This window comes from Chiloscyllium punctatum, chromosome 9, assembly GCF_047496795.1.
Source record: "Chiloscyllium punctatum isolate Juve2018m chromosome 9, sChiPun1.3, whole genome shotgun sequence".
NCBI lineage: Eukaryota > Metazoa > Chordata > Chondrichthyes > Orectolobiformes > Hemiscylliidae > Chiloscyllium > Chiloscyllium punctatum.
Window position 1 is genome coordinate 36,832,294 of NC_092747.1, and position 25,760 is coordinate 36,858,053.

At 41.2% G+C, this 25,760-nt stretch overlaps 1 protein-coding gene across 6 annotated transcripts in view; it reads right to left on the reverse strand.

Annotated features, from left to right (window-relative positions):
• The window catches only part of LOC140481292 (protein furry homolog), a 412,478-nt gene that overhangs the window by 212,730 nt on the left and 173,988 nt on the right, over positions 1-25,760 (reverse strand). For all 6 annotated transcript variants that reach the window (XM_072577249.1, XM_072577246.1, XM_072577244.1 and 3 more), the window contains exons 11-12: positions 11,250-11,351; positions 1,926-2,029 (exon numbers count right to left, since the gene is read on the reverse strand). In XM_072577249.1, coding sequence (XP_072433350.1) covers positions 1,926-2,029; positions 11,250-11,351 — 206 coding nt within the window. The remainder of the gene's footprint in view (positions 1-1,925; positions 2,030-11,249; positions 11,352-25,760) is intronic.

Here is a 25,760-nt window from a genome sequence, read left to right on the forward strand (position 1 = left end):
AAAATTGTAAACATCATTACCTACTGTTATATGCAGTAATGGGGTTGTGAATATCTGGAATGCTATTTGAGTTCAGAAGTAGGGATGTCTTACTGCTGTTAAACAGGCCCTTTGTAAGATCACACCTGGAATATTGCATGCCGTTTTGGTCTCCCTACCTAAGAAAGAATACACTTGCTATAGAGGGAGTGCAGCAGAGGTTCATGAGACTCATACCAGAGATGGCAGGATTGACCTACGAAAATAAATTGATTTAACTGACCCTGCATTCACTAGATTTTAAAAGAATGAGAAGGAATCTGATTAAACCATAAAATTCTAAAGGGGCCAGCTAGATTAGATGCAGTGAGGATGTTCTTCCTGATGGTGCATTATTGAACCAAAGGATAGTCTCAGGATATCGGGTAGGCCATTTTGGATGAGAAGAAGAAAACTTTCTTCATTCAAAGGGCAGTGGACCTGTGGAATCCTATACCACAGAAGGCTGTGGAGGCCAAGTCACAACATCCTCAAAAGAGATACATATATTTTTAAATATTAAGAACATCAAGGGGTATGTGAAGAATCGGAAATATGGCATTGAGATGGAGGATCAGCCAAGATCATATTGAATGGTGGAGCAGACTCAGAGTGACAAATAGCTTACTGCTGGTCCTACTTTTTATGTCGCTATGTTTCTTCCCCAAAAAATCTGTCAAGGATAGTCAACTGGAAAATTCTGAACTGACAGTGATAGATATTTGTTACAGAAGAGTCCTAAAGGGTATGAAACAAATGTGGATGAAGATTCAGATTAGCCACTAATGACTGAATGACAGGGCAGGTTTGAAGGACTGAGTGGATGGCTCCTGCTCCTATGTAATAAAGTGTTCAAACTCATTCAGTGTACACAATCAAATGCAACTTTCAACTCACTAGTAAGTTGCTTGTTACATGCAAAAGCTCAGTGCTATGAAAAAAATAAACTGCCACAGGTACCCAAAGGACAATAGCAAGTACCTTCTGTTGTTGTAGGTGTCTGAAAGACCTTTATGTCATAAAAATGATAGTGGTGAGGTTGCCTTACATGAGGAATAAGTGGCAGATTTTTGACTGTCTTAAAGGGAATTCATAGCCTAGTTGATCTACCTAAATCACTGCCTCTCTGTTGATGTTCAGCCTTGGCATGCACTGCTGCTCTGAATTACATGTGTAGCTAGTGATTTAGTAATAGACCTGCTGCTGAAGGGAGCATCTTCCGTAAGTTATAGAACTCCTTGAATACTGCACTATTTCCCTTTCTTATTCTTCTCCACCATAATACTCTTACCAATGGCTGAATAGAACCCCATCACAAAATAGAAACAGAAAACTATTTTCAATATTTACTTATCCGAACAACACGGATGGTGAGCATTTTGTTCAGATGATCAAACATTCGGATAATTGAATGCTGGATATCACAGTTTAGCCAACTATTGGGACCATACAGTTTTGTCCAGATAATCTGAAATTCAGATAATTGAATGCCGGATGATCGAGGTTCCTCTGTAAATCTAGTTCATACATGGGCATTTTAAAACTAATTACACAGCTATGGAATGTTACAGAAACTCATTTATGATCTTACTACAATCCTTAAGTTTTCTTTTGCTTTTCATTACCCTTTTCAAGTACAGCAAAAAATATGAATAAATTGCCCTTCAGCACTCTTATGTTAAAGTTTTCCTCACTGATGATCACTTCTTGTTAAATTTGGCAGGAAAAAGCCCTGGTTCTATCATAGACTGCCATGTGCAAACACTGAAGTCAATAAAGATAAAATCAAAAGTGTGTGCAGTCGGCATCTGAATGCTCCTGCAAGTCAAAATCTTGGATCAAGAAAAATATATCCAAGATCTTTAAAATCTGGCATGATGATCATGGTTCCTTAATACATCTATTACCTCTGTGTAACATTATTGCTTTCACATTTGATCCTTATCATGTAGACCCACAATAGTCTGTATAACGATTCAAGTGCAACACGAGCCATTTTAGGATCCTTATTCTGCAAGGAAAAAAGACAAATTCATGAAGTTGCGTAACAATATGTTTGTTGTTACCAAAAAATGCCCAGTTTGAAATCATGATTTTCATCGTGTATGGTTGAGTACTACATCAGATAGATAACTTATCCATGAATAAGAAGACCATCAACAATAGATACATAGGAACACTACCAAGTGCAAGCTCCCCTCCCAGCCACACATCATCTTCTCTTGGAACTAAACGGTTGTTCCCTCACTGTCACTAAACCAAAATCCTGGAATTCCTCATCATCTGTGTGATTACAGTAGAAGTCTCTACACGCATCCACTTCAGCAGTTCAAGATGACAGCTTACCACCACATTCTCCAGGGGAATTAGGAATGGGCAATAAATGCTAGCCCAATCAGCAACACCCACATTTCAAGCAATAGGTTGCCATGCATTAAAAATCGTAAACACAAAGGTTAATTGTATAAGTGCTTTTTTTCTTCTTGGTTACTGCTAATTGGTTATCTGACACAATAATATGTAAAATGGGTTAAAATACTGGACTTCAGCACCATGCAAACAGCATTGTATAGATTGGAAGCTGACATCCTGCTAAACTCAAACAAATCAGACTAACTGGTCAATGTCTGCAGAAGAATCTAAGTTGACTAATGACAAGCAGCTCCAATTGGACCTTGCATGAAGAAGAGCATGCAGCTTATGTAGCATACAAATCGGTTTGATCAATTCCAACTTTGTCACAGCAGTGAACCTGCACAGCTACTGCCGTTGCTGTTGAATTCATGTATCGCTGGACATCAGAGTGCATCTGGGAGAATTAACAAACAGTGAAATTCACAAGTTATCTTGGAGGAACCTGTTTGGGAGTGGTCAAAGCACAGAAACAGATAAGTAAATAGTTTTAAGTGTGGCCTTACTGTACGTCTGCAGTAGTGAGTAGAGTGGGTTCTTTCTTGATTATACATTTTATTGAGACATGTCTCTTGATTAAACTTAAAAATATAAGCCATAAGTATTAAGTTAGCCTGGAGCAGTTTTTTGTTGAGGAATAAGACGGTGCTATTTTCTGGGTCTGCAGAATGGAAAAGCAAAAATGGCCCTTAGCAGAGTGATATGCTCTTCTTGTCGGGTGTGGAGTTGAGGGAGAGTTTATGTGTTACTGAGGATTATATCTGCAATAACTGCCATTGGTTGCGAATCCTATCAGATCAAATGGATCAGTTAGAGTGATAGTTAGAGGCAATGAGGAATTTACAAAAGCAAGGGAGTGTGGTGGAAGACAATTATAGGCAGGGAGAAAAGTCGCAGATACAGTCACATAGATGGGTTAATTCCAGAAACGGTAAGAGAGGTAGGCAAGTAGTGCATGACTCTTCTGTAGCTCTCCCCACTTCAAACAAATATGGTGTTTTGGAAAATGTAGGGGGTGATGGATTCTCTGGGGAATGCAGCACAAATTGCCAAGTTTCTGGCATTGAGACTGGCTCTAACGCAATGAAGGGTACGTTGGGTTCCGAGAGATCGATTGTATTAGGGGACTTTCTAGTCCAAGGCATGGCCAGCAGCAAAAAATCAGAATTATGTGTTGCCTCCCTGGTGCCAGGATCAAGGATGTCTCAGAGAGGGTGCAGAATGTTCTCATGGGGGAGAGGGCCAAGCAGGAGATCATTGTACATACTGGAACCATTGACATAGGTAGGGAAAAGGATGAGATTCTGAAGGAAGAATGTAGAGAGAGTTAGGCAGAAAATTAAAAAGGAGGTCCTGGAGTAGTAATATCTGGATTATCCTGGTGCTACTTGCTGGTGAGGGTAGGAAGAGGAGGATAGAGCAGATGAATGCAAGGCTGAGGAGCTGGTGTATGGGAGAAGGATTCACATTTTTGGATCATTGGAATCTCTTCTGGAGTAGAAGTGACCTGTACAAGAAGGATGGATTGCACCTAAATTGAAAGGGGACTAATATACTGGCAGGAGGTTTGCTAGAGCTGCTCGGGAGGATTTAAACTAGTAAGGCTGGGGGGGGGGACCCAGGGAGATAGTGAGGAAAGAGATCAATCTGAGACTGGTACAGTTAAGAAAAGAAGTCAAACAGTCAGGGCAGGCAGGAACAAAGCAGAGAAGGGGGTAGGACTCATAAATTAAACTGTATTTATTTCATTGTAAGAGGCCTAACAGGGAAGGCACATGCACTCAGTGCATGGTTAGGAACATGGGACTGGGATATCATAGCAATTACAGAAACATGGTTCAGAGATGGGCAGGACTGGCAGCTTAATGGTCCAGGATACAAATGCTACAAGAAGGACAGAAAGGCAGGCAAGAGAGGAGGGGGAGTGACGTTTTTAATAAGTACTTCATTACAGCTGTGCTGAGGGAGGATATTCCCAGAAATACATCCAGGGAAGTTATTTGGGTGAAACTGAAAAATAAGAAAGGGATTATCACCTTATTGGGATTGTGTTATTGACCCTCCAACAGTCTGTGGGAAATTGTGAAACAAATTTGTAAGGACGTCTTGGTTATCTGTAAGAATAATAGGTTGGTTATGGTTGGGAATTTAACTTTCCAAACATAGACTGGGACTGCCATAGACTGGGATGGAGAGGAATTTGTTAAGTGTGTACAAGACAATTTTCTGATTCAGGATGTGGATGTACCTACTAGAGAAGATGGAAAACCTGACCTATTCTTGGGAAATAAGGCAGGGCAGGTGACTGAGGTGTCAGTGGGGGAGCACTTTGGGATCAGCGATCATAATTCTATTAGATTTAAAATAGTGATGGAAAAGGATAGACCAGATCTAAAAGTTGAAGTTCTAAATTGGAGAAAGGCCAATTTTGACAGTGTTAGGCAAGAACTTTCAAAAGCTGATTGGGGGCAGATGTTTGCAGGTAAAGGGATGGCTGGAAAATAAGAAGCCTTCAGAAATGAGATAACGAGAGTCCAGAGAAAGTATATTCCTGTTAGGGTGATGGAAAAGGCTGGTAGGTATAGGGAATACTGGATAACTCAATACATTGAGGGTTTGATTAAGAAAACGAAGGAAGCATATGGCAGGTATAGACAGGATAGATCAACTGAATCCTTAGAAAAAAAAAGGCAGGAGGAGTATAATTGAGAGGGAAATCAGGAGGGCAAAAAGGGAACATCAGATAGTTTTGGCAAACAGCATTAAGGAGAATCCAAAGGGTTTTATAAATACATTAAGGACAAAAGGGTAACTAGGGAGAGAATAGGGCCCCTTAAAGTTCAGCAAGGCAGCCTTTGTGTGGAGCCGCAGAAAATGGGGGAGATACTAAATGAGTATTTTCTATTGGTATTTACTGTGGAAAAAGACATGGAAGATGTATAATATAGGGAAATAGATGGTGACATCTTGCAAAATGTCCATATTACAGAGTAGGAAGTGCTGGATGTCTTGAAATGCATAAAAGTGGATAAATCCCCAAGACCTGATCAGATGTACCTAGATCTCTATGGGAAGCTAGGGAAGTGATTGCTGGGCCTCTTGCTGAGATATTTGGATCATTGATCGTCACAGATGAGATGCCGGAAGACTAGAGACTGACTAACATGGTGCCACTACTAAAGAAAGGTGGTAAGGTCAAGCCAGGGAACTAGAGACCGGTGAGCCTGATGTCATAGTGGGCAAGTTGTTGGAGGGAATCCTGAGGGACAGGATGTATATGTATTTGGAAAGGCAAGGACTGATTAGGGGTGGTCAACATGGCTCTGTGCATGGGAAATCATGTCTCGCAAACTTGAGTGAGTTTTCTGAAGAAGCAACAAAGAGGATTGATGAGGGCAGAGCAGTAGATGTGATCTATATGGACTTCAGTAAGGCGTTCAACAAGGTTCCCTGAGGGTTAGCAAGGTTAGATCTCATGGAATACAGGGAAGCTAGCTATTTGGATCCAGAACTGCCTCGAAGGTAGAAGACAGAAGTTGGTGGTGTTTTTCAGATAGGAGGCCTGTGAACAGTGGAGTGCCACAAGGATTGGTGCTTGGTCCACTGCTTTTCATCACTTACATAAATGATTTGGATGTGAGCTTAAGAGGTATAATTAGTAGGTTTGCAGATGACACCAAAATTGGCGGTGTAGTGGGCAGCAAAGAAAGTTACCTCAGATTACAACAGGATCTTGATCAAATGGGCAAATGGGCTAAGGAGTGGCAGATGGAGTTTAATTCAGAGAAATGCGAGGTCCTGCATTTTGGGAAAGCAAATCTTAGCAGTACTCATAAACATAATGGTAAGGTCCTAGGGAGTGTTGTTGTACAAAGAGACCTTGGAGTGCAGGTTCATAGCTCCTTGAAAGTCGAGTCACAGGTAGATAGGATAGTGAAGAAGGCATTTGGTATGCTTTCCTTTATTGGTCAGAGTATTGAATACGCGAGTTGGGAGGTCATGTTGTGGCTGTACAGGACATTGGTTAGGCCACTATTAGAATATTGCATGCAATTCTAGTCTCCTTCCTATCGGAAAGATGTTGTGAAACTTGAAAGGGTTCAGAAAAGATTTACAAGGATGTTGTCAGGGTTGGAGGATCTGAGCTATAGGGAGAAGATTAATAAGCCCAGGCTATTTTCCCCGGAGCATCGGAGGCTGAGGAGTAACCTTATAGAGGTTTATAAAATCATGATGGGCATGGATAGGGTTAATAGACAAGGTCTCTTCCCTGGGGTGGGGTAGGCCACAACTACCGGGCATGGGTTTAGGTTAAGAAGGGAAAGATATAATAAAAAAGAGACACCTGAGGGACAACTTTTTTATGCAAAGAGTGGTGCATGTGTGGAATGGGCTGCCAGAGGAAGTGGTGGAGACCGGTATAATTGCAACATTTAAAAGGCATCTGGATGTGTATATGAATAGGAAGGGCTTGTAAGGATATGGGCCGGTGCTGGCAGGCGGGACTAAATTGGATTGGGATGTCTGCTCGACATGGACGAGTTGGACCGAAGGGTCTGTTTCCGTGCTGTACATCTCTATGACTCCATCATTCTATGACAGGATACTTAACAAGAGAGTTTATCACAGTGGGTTCTGATCTGTCTTTTGTAAAACAAAGATGAGAAGGAATAAGAGATATCAGGACCTGAGTGCTGAAGTCGAGAGACATTAATTAGGTGAGCTGGTAGGTGACAAGTTAATGAGTTTTACATAATTTTCCTTGAAATTAAAGTACAACTAGGGAGACAGAAGCACTGTATTAAACTGTATCAAGCTTAGTTAATGAAACTAACTAACATAACTACAATCAATCATTGAGCAAAATTTCAAAACGTGAAAACCTAATCAGTTAAATAAAATGAAATAGAGGTAACAGGGCTGGTGATGAGCTCTAGCTGTTGCACATGGGATCTGGTGAACACCACTGTATCCACAGCAACCACATTTGCAATAAGTGCTGCAGCTTGAGGGTCTTTGGCTCCAAGTTAATAAGCTGAATTCAAATTTTTGACACTGTGATGCACCAAGGAGGAAGTAAGTTAGCTGTGCATAACACAGACATAAGGATTCAGAATGTAACACAGGAAGAGCACCAACCTTTGCATTTGTATAACAGATTTAAGGTTCCTACAGTCCTTGTAAATGAGTATAGGGACAGGAAAGATGAGCAACGGATTACAGCAGCATAATAGAGAAATCCATTTAATTTGGGAGAGAAAATATTAATACAGAAAATGAGTTTGAGTCCTGAAGACAAAATTGCTTGTTCAGTGTCAGGGTTCAGGACATTTCCATAGATTGGGGAAAAACTTAGAAAGGGAGAAGGGTCTAGTTGTTATGGTCCACATTCTACTAACTTCATAGATAGGCCTAAGAAAGAGGTTTAGCCATAGGAGTACAAACAACTAGGTGGAGTAAATCAAAAAAACAGGGCAATGATAACAATAATCTCTGACTAGGGAAATAAGATGATTTCTGCATAGGGCAAAGATTAAATTAATTCAGTGTGTTGAATTTCTGCCTCAAACGATTGATGTGAAAGAAATGGATTTCAACTTACGAGGCATTGGCACCAGTAATTGGGGAAAAAGAAGCTGCACCATTGAGGATCAGTTTTAAGTGAACTATGCTGGGATCAATTATTGGAAGGTGTCAGGTGAGTGGAAATTTTAAAAAATGAAAAGGAAAGGACAATAGTGCAGAGTAATGAAACGAAAAATGGGAACCAGAGTCTGACAGGAAAACACACATTCTGAAAACACAAAATTGCAACACAAATACGGTCAGCAAAGGACAAAACGGTAAAAAAAACATAAGCTCTCTATCAAAATGCACAGAGCATTCATAAACAACATAAATAAACTAACAGAGCAAATAAAAATAAAGAAATACCATGGCCGTTGCAGGAAGGTGGCTATAAGCTGACAGAGACTGAAAACTGAAGATTAAGAGTGTTTGATAATGTGGAAGGATATGAAAGAAAGGAAAAAAGAAATTAGGTTTGATCTGTCAACAAAGATGAGGCTAATACAATGGTGTGAAATGAACTTGGCCCAGGAGATCAAGATTTAGAATTAATTTGGTGAAATAAAGGAAATAACACAGTTTGGGTGGAAGTAGTTTATTGTCCCCTAAAGACAGCAAGACTTAAGTTCAACATGTAAATCAAGAAATAATGAGGAGCGTAATAAGAAGGTACTGCAGTACTTATTGTTTTTTTAACCTTCATACATTTGGACAAAACAATCTGGTAATGGTAGCCTTCACGATGAGTTCAGAGAACCAAGCCAAGTGTCAGGCTGTTTTTGACCCTGATGATGTATATTAAGACAGGATTAATGAATGATCTGACAGGATCAAGAGTGATTATAACATGACTGAATTTCAGATTCCATTTGCAGATAAGGAACTTGTATCGGAAACTCATGGCTTGAGCTTAAACAACTGAAGTAAGACAACAGAGTGAACTAGGAAAATAGGTAAAAAGCTAAGATGACAGAGAGTGACAAACTTTAAAGAAGGCACTTCATAACACTCAACAAAAATATATTTCGAGGGAAGAGACTCTATAAGAGGGATGAAACATCTGTGCTGATGCAAGGAAGTTAGTAAAGTTATCAAATTGAAATAAAAGATTATAATGCTGCAAAATAGACCAATAGAATTTCCCCAAAATTTCCCAAGCATCACTGAAAAAAGGAGAAATCAGAATGTGACAATAAATTGGCAAGAAATACAAAAACAGACAAGAAGAACATAAAAGATAGCTGAAGTAAACTTGTCTCTTAAAAGACAAGGATGGCAAATTCATAATGGGATGCAGTAAAATAGCAGAGACTTTAAACAAGTATTATACCTGTCTTCACAACAGAAAATATAACATGCATTCTAGAACAGTAGAAAATCAAGAGGAAAAAAGCAAAGGAAGAATTTAAAATAATTACAACCATTAAATAAGCTATGCAAAAGAAAAGGACTGAAAGCTGTCAAGTTCACTGGACCTGATGGCCTACATCCTAAGATTTTAAAATAAATTATGATAAATAAGGAAGTAATAGCAGTACCTTTAGAAAATCATTATACAATTTAGTTAATTAACATTGTTGTATGAAAAGAAATTGTATTTAATATTTGAAAATATAAAAACAAGATGGATAAACGGAAACTGGTGGACATATGTACTGAGGTTTCCATTAGATAAGATAAAATAAGAAAGTTACCGCAAAAGGTAAGAGTTCATGGTGATGTGGGTAATGTATCAGAACTAACAGAAACAAATAGGTCACGGCAAATTATGAAATACCACAGGAAATTAAGAGTGAAGCCTCAGTTATTTACAAACTATATTAATGACATGAATGAAGAGAGAGTGTATTGTAGCTGAATTTATTCATTGTGCACAACTAGGTGGAAAAGCAAATTAAGAGAAGGACATGAAGAGTCCTTTAAGAGATATAGACTGGTCAAGTAAGTAAGACAAATATGGCAGATAATAAAGTATAAAGAAAGAAAATGGAAGGTTATTCATCTTCATGGAAGAATAGAAAAGCAGAATATTACCTAAATGGAAAAACTGCAGAAAGCTGCCATACAGAGGGATCCCTACACATTAATTCAAAAAAGTATACGTGAAGCTGCTACAAGCAATTAAGGAAACAAATGGAAATTTGGCCTTTATTGTAAGGAGGATGGAATATAAAAGTAAGGACATCTTGATATAATTGAACAGTACGTTGTTCAACCTACACTGATTTCTCGTTGATATTCAATGAGAAAGCATAAATATGAACCACATTTTTCTGCATACTATAATAGTATACAAAATCAGTTCACGTGGCTAAAACCATGACTCTATAATCACACTTACGGACAATACACTAAATTGATTACAGATCGTTCTACTATAACGTGACAGTTGTGTTCCACTGCTACCCTGTGCTATAGAAAATCACGCTATGGAAAACCACTGTAGAAAATCACACTGTACAAGATCACGATACTCATTCAGTAGAAAGTTTGCATTATCGAAACAGCATCCACAATTCGTCAATCATGTTATAGCCAATTTGTGTTAACAGAATGTGCGTTATATCAGAACGATCTGTACTTCAAACTGCACCACTATAGAATTACATGGATCAGAACATTTCATGCGGTTGATTGCCCTGTTCCCCAAATGAGGATTACACCCAAACCACTGACTTCTGCACCTCCTGATGCTGCCTGGCTTGCTGTGTTCTTTCAGCCTCCTGCCTGTCTACTTTGGATTGCAGCATATGCAGTTTTTTTGTATCTACCCTAATTAATGAGTCAGGAGCAACCCCACCTCCACTGAATCATGAAGCCATGGCCAGATTTTATTGTTGTTAGGTTACTGATTTCCCAATGTTATGATTTTCATTCCCAGGTAAGAAGGATACCCTGTCCATAACAGTTGCACCACTAGTCATTGCTAGGTCAGGAGTGGTCCCAAACAAGGAACAATGATCAAGGTTGGATCCCAGAGTTAATCTGAGGCAGCTTCGATGGGTTGCACCTAGAGGACACTAATGAGGTGGGTGAGGATCAAAAATTGGGGGTGGAGTTGGAGAGCAATGGAGTTGTCATTATATCATGCCATAATAGAAGAATCCCTTGATTGTACTCCCCACTAAGATAGCAGACAGGATTTCCAGTTTGGGAATTTTCAAAAAGTCACATTCCAAGTACAAAACAAAATACATCTTGAGAGTAACTGCACAAACCCACAAATATTTGAAAAAACTTTTTTTACTGACTTTGAGATTGGATAAACAATTGTTCAGGAAGATATGCCATCGAACAAGGAAGAATTGTTTCTGGCTGACACAGAGAAGGCAGGTTACCAAAGGGAATAAAGCCTGTGGAACAAACAGAGGAATATATAAGAAATCATTTGACTATGTAGACAGATAGAGAACCACTTCCATATTTTCAGGAATTATCCACAATGTGATGCCACAAAAGAAACGAGATGAGTAACTACAATTAGTTAGTCTATTTACTAATATTGGTTAAGAGATAGATGTGACCCAGAACTAGCATCACCAGTATTGTCTGGACACACTGGACATTTCATCATATCAGCTTCTGCCTTTGACCACTGACCCAACACTCTTGCCATTAGATACATTCATTTCTATGTCCTTTTTACAACAACTCGAAAGTAAACAAACAATCTCTCATCCACACCCCTCTACCCCCGATTTCTAATTCTTTTGTAAGTTTTGGATGTCTTCAAAGTAAATGAAAAAGAATATTATTTCTGCACTCATGACTTGGACTTCAGATTCAAAAACACAATTTCCAAATTTGTACGTGACATCAAGTTTGAGTTATGGTCAGTACTGAAGAGGACTGCATGAAATTATAGCAGATTATTAATAGACTTGCTGAACAGGCAAGTATTTGAAAAATTAATTTCAACACTGATAAATAAAGAGACAAGTTGAGGACCTTGTGATAGGCAGTCAGCATCATGAGATGAGTAGACAAGGGAAGTTAATAAAACTGAAAACGCTGGAAAACCTTAGCATGTTTGGCAGTATCTGCGGAGACAGCAAAACGGTAAGTGATCAGGCTCTTCTTCAGATATGAAAGGGTGAAGACGTGAACAAGGTTCGCCCGCATTTTCTGTTTTCATTCCAGATTTCCACCATCCACAGTATTTTGCAACATAAGGCATACGATGTATATTTAATATTCTTTAAATTATAGAAATGCTCGTCCTGCACAATAAAGGACACGGGTGATGACATGCACAGAAACTGTAGGAATTGCAGCTCCTGGAAATCTGTGTGTTGGATCTTCAGCAGTGATTGGAGTCAGAATTAATGGGTCATTTTTGGAATGGAAGGTGATGACATGGGATACAGCAGGGTTTGGTGCTTGGAGCCAGTTATTCACAATATATATTAATATTTGGATATCAGATATAAAGTTTCAAAAATTGCTGATGACACAAAACTAGGTGGGGGTGAGAATGGCAAAGAAGCTATAAAGAGGCTTCAGGGTGATTTAGATAAATTGAGTGATGGCTGCTGCAAAATGGCGTGGATAAAAGTGAAGTTATTTGCTTATGTGCAGGTTAGGTGAATTGGCCATGCTAAATTGCCCGTAGTGTGAGGGAAGGGGTAAATGTAGGAGAATGGATCTGGGTGGGTTGCTCTTTGGAGGGTCGGTGTGGACCTGTTGGGCCGAAGGGCCTGTTTCCACATTGTAAGTAATCTAATCTAATTAAATGTTAGAGTAATGGTGAGTTTGCAGGAGTATAACATTGAGACAGAGGATCAACTATGATCATGATGAAGAGTGAAGCAGGTTCAGTAGACCGAATTCCTGCTTCTATTTCTTCAACGGACTGAATCTTACTTGTTTTAAAATAAGTATGAGTTGTGTTGAGTTTTTTTTTAATAGATATTTTTATTGGAAATTTAACATTTTTACAAGTTTACAAAAAAAATAAAACTCTCAAGTACAAACATTGATATACAATTAAATCTTAAATAAATAATAACCAAAATTTAACAAAAGAAAAATACCAAGAGAAAAACAAAACAAAACTCAACTACTAATCTAACCTACAACTAACCAGAGTGTATAATTAAGTCTCTTACATTATTCAAATAAGAGAAAGAAATAAAAACCCAACGGATAACACAGAAATTGGATAGTGAGATACATCCTCGGAATGTAACAAAACCCGTATTCGTGTGGGATTCCTCTTCCAAGGGGCCCCGGACCAGCCAGGTTCGCAATCTCAATTAAATAAAAGCCCTTGTTAGGATAGCCGAAATATCTGTACTTATATAATTCAAGAAAGGCTGCCATATTTTATGAAATAATTCGGTCTTTCGGTGCACCATATTTGTAAGGAAGTCAAGGGGAATACATTCCATAATTAATCTGTGCCAAGTTGAAAGTCCAGGGGGGCCCTCAGCCACCCAGTTTACCAAAATATTTTTCCTTGCACAGAAAGAGAGAATAGAAAATAATCTCTTCCCGTGCATATCCAGGGAGGGTAAGTTTGAAAAGCCCAAAAGGAGAGATACAGGGTCCACTTTAATTTCCATTCCTAAAATTTCTGTCAGGGTACTTGCTACTTTAGTCCAGTATCTACGGATCTTATGACAGGTCCATAGGCAATGTACAAGAGTGCCCAACTCTATTTTACATTTGGGACACATTGGAGATGCTCCTGCCTAAAATTTTGCCAATCGATCCGGTGCTATATGGGCCCTATGAAGTATCTTCAGCTGGATAGCCTGAGTTCTGTTGCAGATGGTGATTCTTCTGGCGTTTTCCCAAATGTCATTCCACGTTTCTATAGAGATTTCTAGTCCCAAATCCTGATCCCATGTTTTAAGCAGATTGTCCATATCTCCCGATACTTCATCATGTAGTAAATGATAAATAGTACTGACGGAAGATACCCCCATTGGCCGTAGCACTCTACATTCTCTATCTGATTTATAAAGACTATCCAATAACGTAGTCTTCTTCTGTATATAATCTCAAATTTGGAAATATCGAAAGAGGTCTCCATTAGGTAATCTGAATTTCTGACGCAGCTGTTCAAAAGACATCAGGACCCCTTCTTTAAATAGGTCCCCTAAACATGAGATACCCCTGGATCTCCAGAGTTTAAAAGTGGCATCTGTAAGCCCCGGTTGAAATCCCCATGCTCCCACTATCGGAGCATAGGGGGATGTTTTATGTGAGTTGCCCTCATTTTGCCACATTATATTCCAAGCTTTAATTGTGTTTAGTATTATAGGGTTTTTACAGTGATCCGTAATGATTTTCCTCTTGTCTGAAAATAAAAGGTTAATAAGTGGGCATTTTACTTGAGAAGCCTCGATGTCCAGCCAGATTGATTGTGGGTCAGACAAGACCCAATCAGCTATGTAACTTAATAAGGAACTTAACTGATATTTCCTAAAATCTGGGAAGTCCAATCCTCCCCTTGCCTCTGGAAGCTATAGCTTCTTCAGCTTAATGAGGGGCCGTCTATGATTCCAGATAAAGGAACCCAACCAGCCATATAATTTACGTAGTGCCAGCCTTGGCAGCATCACCAGAAGCATTCTCATAAGGTATAGGACACGGGGCAGGACATTCATGTTAATTAGTGCTATTCTACCCAACCAGGAAATTGGAAGGTCTCCCCATCGCTGAAGGTCCTGCCTTATCCTTTCCAGTAAATGCACAAAGTTAGCCTTGTATAACTGACCAAATACTGAGGCAATAAAATTCCTGAATACAAGAAGCCCTCCAGGGACCACTGAAAGGGAAAGTGTGATCTGTCCACTAAGTGGGGTATCATAGCAAGGCCACCCATTGGCATAGCGTCCGATTTTGAGAAATTAATTTTATAGCCTGAGAATGCACTAAATGTATTAATAACTTGGATTAAGCGAGGCACGGACATCAGAGGATTACTGAGAAAAAGAAGAACATAATCTGCTTAAAGGGTGATTTTATGTTTACCTGTACCAATCCTCGCGGCCGTTATATTGTATTATAGTATAGCTTCTGCTAGTGGTTCAAAAATAACAATGGAGAGAGAAGACATCCCTGACGGCAGCCCCTATCCACACTGAAGCTATCTGAACCTAATCCATTGGTAACCACAACTGCTTTGGGATCACTATACAATGTTGAGACCCATTTGGTAAACACCTGTCCAACGCCAAACCTTTCCAATGTATAAAACAAATATGACCATTCAACCCTATCAAATGCCTTTTCCGCGTCTAATGAGACTACTACTCCTGGTATTTTTCCCTGATGGCAGGCTTGAATCATATTCAAAACCCTTCTAATATTACTGGATGATCTACGGCCCTTAATAAACCCCGTCTGATCCTCCTTTATGATATGTGGCAATACCCTTTCTAGTCTCAATGCTAACATTTTAGAAAAGATTTAAAAATCTACATTTAGCAAGGATATTGGTCTGTATGACGCGCAATCTTCTGGGTCCTTTCCTTTTTTAAGAATAAGAGAGATATTTGCCTCTTTCAGCGAAGGCGGGAGACAGCCCTGACTGTATGCGTAGTCATAGATGTCCATAAGTGGGCCAGCCAATGTTCCTGCAAATTCTTTATAGAATTCAGCTTGAAAGCCATCTCGGCCAGGTGCCTTACCGCTTTGAAGTTGCCTGTTTGCGTCAAGTATTTCTTGGACTGTTAGGGGAGCATTTAAGACAGATACCTGTTCTGGAGTTAAGTCCGTAAAGGTCAAATTTTTAAAAAATGATTGCATCCTCCTCATCCTGTCTTCACAATCCTGCGATTTATATAAATCAGAATAAAATTTTCTAAAGATTGCTTTAATCCTTTTATGATCATGAGTCAAAATACCCGTACTTTCCTTGATAGACATGATGGTTTGAGGGGCCTTTTTTTTCTTTGCAAGAAATGCTAAGTATCTACCCGGTTTGTTGCCAAATTCACATAACCTTTGTTTTGCAAATAATATTTCCCTCCTAGCCGTTTGGGTAAGCGTGGTATTTAGAGCTGTCCTAAGGGCCGTAATCCTTTGCAATTTGATAATAGAAGGTCTATCAGCATATGCTGTTTCAGCCGCTTTTAAGCGAGCTTCGAGCAGACGCTGTTGTTCTCCCTTTAATTTTTTCTGGGTTGCTGAGTATGAGATGATCAAACCTCGCGCGTAAGCTTTGATAGTCTCCCACATCATTGATGGGTTGCTAGCCGTACCTAAATTAATTTCTAAAAAAGTTTTAAATTCTTAAGAGAAGTACTTTACAAATTTACTATCTTTCATCAGGAAGGGGTCCATACGCCAATGCCAAGGGGATGTCCCATTGTTCCTCGCCTTGAGTTCCATATATACAGCAGCGTGATCGGAAATTGCTATACTACCTATTTTACAGAATGATATGGAATTTTAAAAAATTGACGGGGCAAAAAACATATCAATTCTGGTATGACATTTATGTGGATTGGAGTAAAAAGAAAAATCTCTGCCCTGTGGATGAAGACATCTCCATACATCTCCTAATCCTAATTCTTTGTTCAAATCCACCAATTGTCTAGATCTGGGAGATACTCCTGCAGTACTCTTGGGAATCCTATCTATTTCCGGATCCATAATACAATTAAAGTCTCCCCCTATAATTGTATGACGGGCACCGAGAGCCATCAATTTTGAGAAAGCTTCTGTTATAAATTTAAAAGGATGTGCCGGGGGTCAATACAAATTTAAAATCCCATATTCCTCTCCATTTATAAGGGTTTTAATCAGAATATATTGTCCAGATTCGTCTTTTATCTGATTTAGGATTTTGAAAGGGAAATTCTTCCGAACAAGAATAACAACTCCCCTGCTTTTTGAGCTAAAAGAAGAAAAAAAGGCCTGATCAAATCCACCCTGTCGTAATTTCAAGTGTTCTTTATCCAACAAGTGTGTCTCCTGTAGGAGAGCTATATCAACCCTTTCTTTCTTGAGATTTGATAATATTTTCTTCCTTTTGACTGGCGAATTACTCCCCTTGACATTCCAGGTGCACCACTGATCGACTGATCAACCATAATCGTCCGGGCAAATCCGAGACCCCTCGGGAGGGGAAACCCTATCCAGAACATCCCGAGCATAGAGCATATAAAATTCACAAAAATAAAGGCTCTCTAATACACTCACAACAGTATAATAAAAAACTATTTCTAAATAAAAAAAAATATAAAACATATTTAAATGGAAATTTTCCCCCTTGTTCCCGGGGGTATCACTTCCTTTCCAAAGGTCCATCGAATCCTCTCCCAACCAGTGCCCCACCCTTGACCCAGGCGCTCCTCAATAGGATGAGGAAAATTCAAATATACTACAGAGCTAGAGTTAACAGTGAGCACCCAATCCCCACCCCCACCCACACCTGGATATATTTGGTAATATATCAAATATAAACATAGATAACTATAAAATTACAACCTCAACAAGTAATAATTAAATATAATAATACAAAATTACAAGGGAAAACAACCCCACTCCTAGAGACAGAGGTCAAATAGAATAAGGTAACCACCTCACCCCACCAACATTAACTAGACCCCCCCTGGCCTATATATATATATATATATATAGAATAATTTTAAAAAACCCAAGGGGGGGAGAAAATCGTTAATTAGAGAACAAATAAATAAATCCCTCTTCCCCGCCCCCCCAAGATAATATTAAACAGTAAGGTAAAAAAAGGGGATATAAACCGGAGTGGGGGGGGGGGGGGAAGCAAACCAACATCAATTATCTCTTACAATTTATCTAAGAGAGTCCAAAAGTTCCTTGGCCTTTTCCGGTGATCCGAAGTTATACACGGATCCTTCATGGTTAAAGCGTAGCGTCGCTGGGTAGTGTAAGGAGTACTGAATATTTAAGTCCCTTAAACACTTCTTCGTCTCATCGAATGCCTTCCTCTTTCAGACCAGAGCTGGGGAAAAGTCCTGCAATAGCATGATCTTGGATCCTTTATAGATCATGGCTTGGTGATCTTTTCCAAGATTTCTAGAGGCTTCTAGGAGAATCTGCCTCTCCTTATAGCTCTGTAGCCGGAACAGGACCGGGCGGGGGCGCTAGTTCGAGCCGGACCCGCGTATTGCAACCCAGTAGGCCCATTCTACCCTTACCTGGCCTGATCCAGCCTCCAGATTTAACAGCTATGGAAGCCACTGTTCAAGGAACCTTGTAAGCTGGCCTTCCTTTTCCCGTTCGGGAAGGCCCAGCAAACGAATATTTTCTCAACGACCTCGATTCTCGAGGTCATCAATGTGGTTCTCTAAGGTCCGGACTCGCTCTTCGAGAGTCCGGACCCAATCCACGGCCAATTGTGCTGTAGTTTCGGAGGTCGCAGCCTTTAGCTCCGCCCCTCCGACTCGGCGCACGATTTCCCTAATGTCTCGGTCGTGCTTTTGCAGCGCGGCCAAGAGTGAGTCCCATCAACTTCGGGATTCTTCAATAAAAGCGTCGATCTTCGCATCCAGTTTGGAGATTATTTCCACGAGGCTCGCCACCATAGGTAAGTCCCCTGGGATGGCTGCGGACGCCTCTGCTGCAGCTGGAGAGGGTGGGGGAGGGGTTCCTGCTTTAGAGAGCTGCGGGCTCCCTTCCCTTTAGTCATTTTTACTGAAGATTAAATTGTTTAAATTCAATACTAAACAACCAATTAAATTAAACAGCTATTTTAAATGATTTGGTGAGTGTCATGAGGGTGGGTGACCCACTTTGCTCAAGTCTTGGGAGGAGCACTGCAGACTCAGACTTGCTGGGTCGCTGTCATCTTGGATCCCACCCCTGAGGTTTTTTTTTGCTGTGAGGTCTAGTGGGTTTTTTGCCTAATTCTTACAAAAGTTGCCATATTAATTACCTACCACATCCCCATGGCAACTTTCTCATCTAAATTTCCACATGATCTTACCACATGCCGTTGGCAGAACAACTTGTCACTTAGCATGTATCTGCCAGATGACCTACAACTTTCTATCTTTAAATGAATGCTGTGGACCTAAATGAGCTCTGGCCATTTCCAAAGCTGTCCTATCACCCATGGCAGAGGAAGGCAAGATAACTCCATGATTCTTCTACAAGGAACCTGGAGGTCTTGGTGCATGGGGTGTTCCAACAGAGAACCATTGTCTTTCTGGAGGACCAGCAAAAGGAGCTGTCACCCTGCTAGCTGATCCAAGATTGGATCAATAATGCCTCAAGGAAGTGGAGAAACGTCGAGCAGTGCTGCAAGAAGATCAACGACTTTCTCTGCTCTGCCAGAGGAATTGCCACACTCTTTTCTCTGCTACCTCACACTCACTCTATTTCTGCAATGTACTTACCTCCCACAATGTTCACATTCTGCCACTCTCATAACTGCATGGAACATCTTCCCTCAGTTGCTCTCAATCCCCAACCTCCCAAATTACCAACCCTGCATGCCCTCAATGCTGCTTTCTTAATGCTTCAAACACTGCAGAACCTTTCCCTCACATGCAGTAGCACCAAGAGCCATTGTTATCTCATTCATTCACTGCACTATAAACTAGCTGCCTAGCTAACTGAGCTGAGATATTTGTATCATCGATAGTCACAGGTGAGGTGCCGGAAGACTGGAGGTTGGCTAACATGGTGCCACGGTTTAAGAAGGGTGGTAAGGACAAGCCAGGGAACTACAAACCAGTGAGCCTGATGTCAGTGGTGGGCAAGTTGTTGGAGGGAATCCCGAGGGACAGGACGTACATGTATTTGGAAAGGCAAGGACTGATTAGGGATAGACAACATGGCTTTGTGCATGGATTGAGTTTTTTGAGGAAGTAACAAAGAGGATTGATGAGGGCAGAGCGCTAGATGTGATCTATATGGACTTCAGTAAGGCATTCGACAAGGTTTGGGAGACTGATTAGCAAGGTTAGATCTCACGGAATACAGGGAGAACTAGCCATTGGATACAGAACTGGCTCAAAGGTAGAAGACAGAGGATCGTGGTGGAGGGTTGTTTTTCAGACTGGAGGCCTGTGACCAGTGGAGTGCCACAAGGACACAAAAGGATACCTTTGTGTGACTATTAGGCATAAATAGTGTGGGCAAATATGTTGATGAGTTCTGCACAGAGACAGCTCTGCAGCTGGCTAAGAAAGAAAAGCACACTGGGAGGATGGTTGGAGCCCAGGCACCATCAGCCCCCAGGGAAGGGATGATTTTGTGCTGGGTCCTCTACTTTTTTGTCATTTACATAAATGATTTGGATGCGAGCATAAGACATACAGTTAGTAAGTTTGCAGATGACACCAAAATTGGAGATGTAGTGGACAGCGAAGAGGGTTACCTCAGGTTACAACAGGATCTTGACCAGATGGGCCAATGGGCTGAGAAGTGGCAGATGGAGGTTAATTCAGATAAATGTGAGGTGCTACATTTTGGGAAAGCAAATCTTAGCAGGACTTATACACTTAAAGGTAAGGTCCCAGAGATTGTTGCTGAACAAAGAGACCTTGGAGTGCAGGTTCATAGCTCCTCCTCGCAGGTAGATAGGATAGTGAAGAAGGCGTTTGGTATGCTTTCCTTTATTGGTCAGAGTATTGAGTACAGGAGTCGGGAGGTCATGTTGCGGCTGTACAGGACATTCGTTAGGCCACTGTTGGAATATTGTGTGCAGTTCTGGTCTCCATCCTATTGGAAAGATGTTGCGAAACTTGAAAGGGTTCAGAAAAGATTTACAAGGATGATGTTGCCAGAGTTGGAGGATTTGAGCTATAGGGAGAGGCTGAACAGGCTGGGGCTGTTTTCCCTGGAGCATCAGAGGCTGAGGGACGACCTTATAGAGGTTTACAAAATTATGAGGGGCATGGATAGGGTAAATAGACAAAGTCTTTTCCCTGGGGTTGGGGAGTCCAGAACTTGAGGGCATAGGTTTAGGGTGAGAGGGGAAAGATATAAAAGAGACCTACCGGGCAACTTTTTCACACAGAGGGTGGTACGTGTATGGAATGAGCTGCCAGAGGAAGTGATGGAGGCTGGTACAATTGCAACATTTAAGAGGCATTTGGATGGGTATATGAATAGGAAGGGTTTGGAGGGATATGGGCTGGGTGCTGGCAGGTGGGATTAGATTGGGTTGGGATATCAGGTTGGAATGGACGAGTTGGACCGCAGGGTCTGTTTCCATGCTGTACATCTCTATGGCTCTATGACTCATTCCTTCCTTTTCTGTCATTGCAGGAGACCATTATAATGGGGCACAGCAAACCATATGGGTGGTGATGAGGGAGGGGGAAAAACACTCAATATCAGATGCTTACTGCCTAAAAGAAATAATCCATACTCTGTAAAGGACAACACCTGCAGGGACATAGAAACATCCAAACTGGTAAGCACCAGTTTACATGCCACTGCCACTCTCCCAACAAGTACACTGCAAGTCTAATTCATTGCACACCACTTTTAATCACTAGCCACAATGCCAATTCTCTCATGTATTGCAGGCACAGCTAGCCTCTCACTGCCTTTTCACAGAAATGTTTGGTTCCCCAAATGATCCTCCTGGAACTCTGAGCATAAGTGGACTGAATCCTCAGAGAAAACACTGGCAAGACTACATACTGCAACAAAAACAGAAATTCCTGAACAATCTCAGGAGAGCAGGCAGCATCTGTAGAGAGTTAACATTTCTAATTGAGTGACCCTTCCTCAGAACATTCTGCAACCCCTTCCAGCTTACAAAAGGACACCTTTGTGTGACTATTAGACATAAATAGTGTGGGCAAATATGTTGATGAGTTCTGCACAGAGACAGCTCTGCAGCTGGCTAAGAAAGAAAAGCACACTGGGAGGATGGTTGGAGCCCAGGCACCATCAGCCCCCAGGGAAGGGATGATTTTATTACAGACTTCACCCAAATTTAGAGTGAAGCAACAGCATCATTGCTCAGAAGCTTCATATGGACAGCAATTCATGCAACTCTCTGTTTGCCTCCATGCACCGGCTGGCAGCTGTCATGGTGAGCCAGGTCCAGCAACCACAGATGGAGGTGCACACAAACATGCACTCCATCGCCCCATGAATTGGTCCTCTGGATCAAATACAAGGTGACAGGAGGACAGTGAACCGTGAACCCACTCCATGGTCCTTCTCACAAGGAGACAGATCAGTGTCAGGAGGCACAAAATCAGAGAATGAACCATACATAGACCTCCTTGGCATTTTCATTGCAGAGGTGGCTGGGTCCTCCACTTCCACTTCCACTTCTTTGACCCTTGGAAGCTTAAGCCAAAGAGGCTCAACTTGACTCTGGCAAGAATTCTTTTGGCAAGTCTCTCTTGTCCAATAAAAGCACCAAATGCACTACACCTCCAGGCCAACTGGCCTCCACAACCAAGCAGGGTCTGTCCACCACATCTATAGATCAAGGGAATACACTAAAATACAGAGAGAGATAAAGGACGGTCATAGAACAGTACAGTAGAGGAACAGGCCCCTTGGGTCACCATGTCTATGCCGATCAGGATGCCATTCTAAACTAATCCTATCTGCACATAGTCTGTACCCCTCTCTTCTCAGCCTGTTCATGTGTCTGTCTAAATGCTCACAAATGTTGCTATCTTATCTGTTTCTACCACCTTCCCTGGCAGCACATTCCAGGCACCCACCACCCTCTGTGTAAAAAACCTTTTTTGTATATCTCCTTTAAACTTTTACCTTCCTACCTTAAACCTATGCCCCCAGTATTTGACATTTCCGAAAGAAATAAAAGGACTCCGTCTGTCCATCCAATCCATGTCTTTCATAATTTTATACACTCCTTTCAGGTTGCCCCTAAGCCTTCAATGCAAAACAGCCCAACTTCTCTTTATAGATAATGTACTGTAATCCAGGTGACATCTTGGTAAACCTCTTTTACGCCTTCTCCAAAGCCTCCAAATCCTTTCTATAGTGTGGCAACCAGAATGTACACAATACACCAAATATAGCTTCACTAAAGTTTTATACAGCTGCAACATGACGTGTCAATTTTTATACTCAATGCCCCGACCGATGAAGGCAAGCATGTCATATGTCTTCTTTACTACTTTATCCACTTGTGTTGCTACTTTTAGGGCACTATGGACTTACACCCCCAAGATCCCCCACTACCCCCACTGTACATCTATGCTCCTATGGGTCCTACCTTTTACTATATACTTTTCTCTTGCATTTGACTTCCCAACATGCATCAGCTCACACTTAACTGGATTAAACTGCATCTGCTATTTCTTCACCCAACTTTCCAACTGATCTATATCCTGCTATATCCTTTGACAACCTTCTTCACTATTCACAACTCCACCAATTTTCGTGTTGTCTGCAATCTTACTTATCAGACCACCTAGATTTTCATCCAAATCGCTTATATATCTTAAAAGCAGAGTACTTGCAGAACACCACTGATCACAGGCCTCCAGTCAGACCCCTCCATACCCTCCACCTTCTATGACAAAGCTAATTTTGTACCCAATTTACAAATTCCCCATGAATTAATCTTCTGAACCAGCCTACCATGTCAAAAGCTTTAGTATAGTCCCGATGAAGAAGTTGCACTCAAAAAGCTAGTGTTTTCAAATAAACCCATTGAACCTGGTGTTGCGTGATTTTTGACCTTGTCTAACACCGGCACCTCCACATCATAGTCCAGGTAGACAACATACATGCCCTACTCTCAGACATGGCAACTCAGTTGTTAGCAATGCTGCCTAATTGCACCAGGCTCCCGGGCTTGACTCCAGTCTCACACAACTGTCTGTGTGGAGTTTGCACATACTCCCCATGTCTACGTGGGTTTCCCTGGGTGCTCTGGTTTCCTCTCACAATCCAAAGAAAGACATGCTGTTTTGGTGTATTGGTCAAGCTAAATTGCCCATAGAGTCCAGGGATGAGTATGCTACGTGGATTAGCCATGGGAAATGCAGGGTTACAGGGACAGGGTAGTGGGGTGGGATACTCTTCAGAGGGTCAGTGTGGCCCAAAGGCCTGCATGGTTTCTATTATCAATACTCCGTCACTTCCTCAAAAGACTCAATCAAAATTGACAGCCAAGATCTCAAGAAGAAATCTTAATGAGGCAGTTTGGAGGCAAAGGTGACAATGACTTGGAGATGGGGGAGATACTAAACAAGTATTTTATATCAGTGTTTATTGTGGAGAAGGACAGGGAAGATATAAAATGTAGGGAAATAGATGGTGACATCTTGAAAAATGTCCATATTACAGAGGTGATGGTGCTGGATGTCTTGAAACGCATAAAAATGAATAAATTCCCAGGACCTGATTAGCTACCCTGGAACACTGTGGGAAGCTAGGGACGTGATTGCTGGTCCTCTTGCTGAGATAGTCACAAGTGAGGTGCTGGAGGACTGGAGGTTGGCTAACGTGGTGCATTATTTAAGAAAGGTGCTAAGGAAAAGCTAGGGAACTATAGACCAGTGAACCTGACATCAGTGGAGGGCAAGTTGTTGGAGTGAATCCTGAGGGACAGGATTTATATGTATTTGGAAAGGCAAGGACTGATTAGGGATAGTCAACATGGCTTTGTGCATGGGAGATCATGTCTCAGGAATTTGGTTGAGTTTTTTGAAGAAATAACAAAGAGGATTGATGAGGGCAGAGTGGTAGATGTGATCTATATGGACTTCAGTAAGGCGTTCGACAAGGTTCCCATGGGAGACTGGTTAGATCTCATGGAATACAGGGAGAACTAGCCACTTGGATACAGAACTGGCTCGAAGGTAGAAGACAGAGAGTGGTGCTGGAGGGTTGTTTTTCGGACTGGAGGCCTATGAACAGTGGAGTGCCACAAGGATCGGTGCTGGGTCCACTACTTTGTCGTCAATTATATAAATGATTTGAATGTGAACATAGGAGGTATAGTTAGTAAGTTTGCAGATGACACCAAAATTGGAGGTGTAGTGGACAGCACAAAGGTTACCTCAGATGGGCCAGTGGGCTGACGAGTGACAGATGGAGTTTAATTTAGATAAATGTGAGGTGCTCCATTTTGGAAAAGCAAATCAGAGCAGGATTTACACTTACTGGTGAAGTCCTAAGGAGTGTTGCTGAACAAACAGATCATGGAATGCATGTTCATAGTTCCTTGAAAATAATGTCACAGGTAGATAAGATAGTGAAGATGGCGTTTGGTCTACTTTCCTTTACTGGTCAGAGTAGACAATAGACAATAGGTGCAGGAGTACGCCATTCTGCCCTTCGAGCCAGCACTGCCTTGAGTATTGAGTATAGGAGTTGGAAGGTCATGTTGCAGCTGTACAAGACATTGGTTAGGCCACTTTTGGAATATTGCATGCAATTCTGGTCTCGTTCCTATTGGAAAGATGTTGTGAAACTTGAAAAGGTTCAGAAAAGATTTACAATGATGCTGCCAGGTTTGGAGGATTTGAGCTATAGGGAGGGGTTGAATAGGCTGGGGCTGTTTTCCCTGGAGCTGAGGTTGAGGGGTGACCTTATAGAGGTTTATAAAATCATGAGGGACACAGATAGGATAAATAGACAAAGTCTTTTCCCTGGGGTGAGGGAGTCCAGAACTAGAGGGCATAGGTTTAGGGTGAGAGGGGAAAGATATAAAAGGCACCTAAGGGGCAACTTTTTAACACAGAGGATGGTACGTGTATGGAATGGGCTGCCAGAGGAAGTGGTGATGACTGGTACAATTGCAGCATTTAAAAGGCACCTGGATGGGTATATGAATAGGAAGGGTTTAGAGGGATAATGGCCAAGTG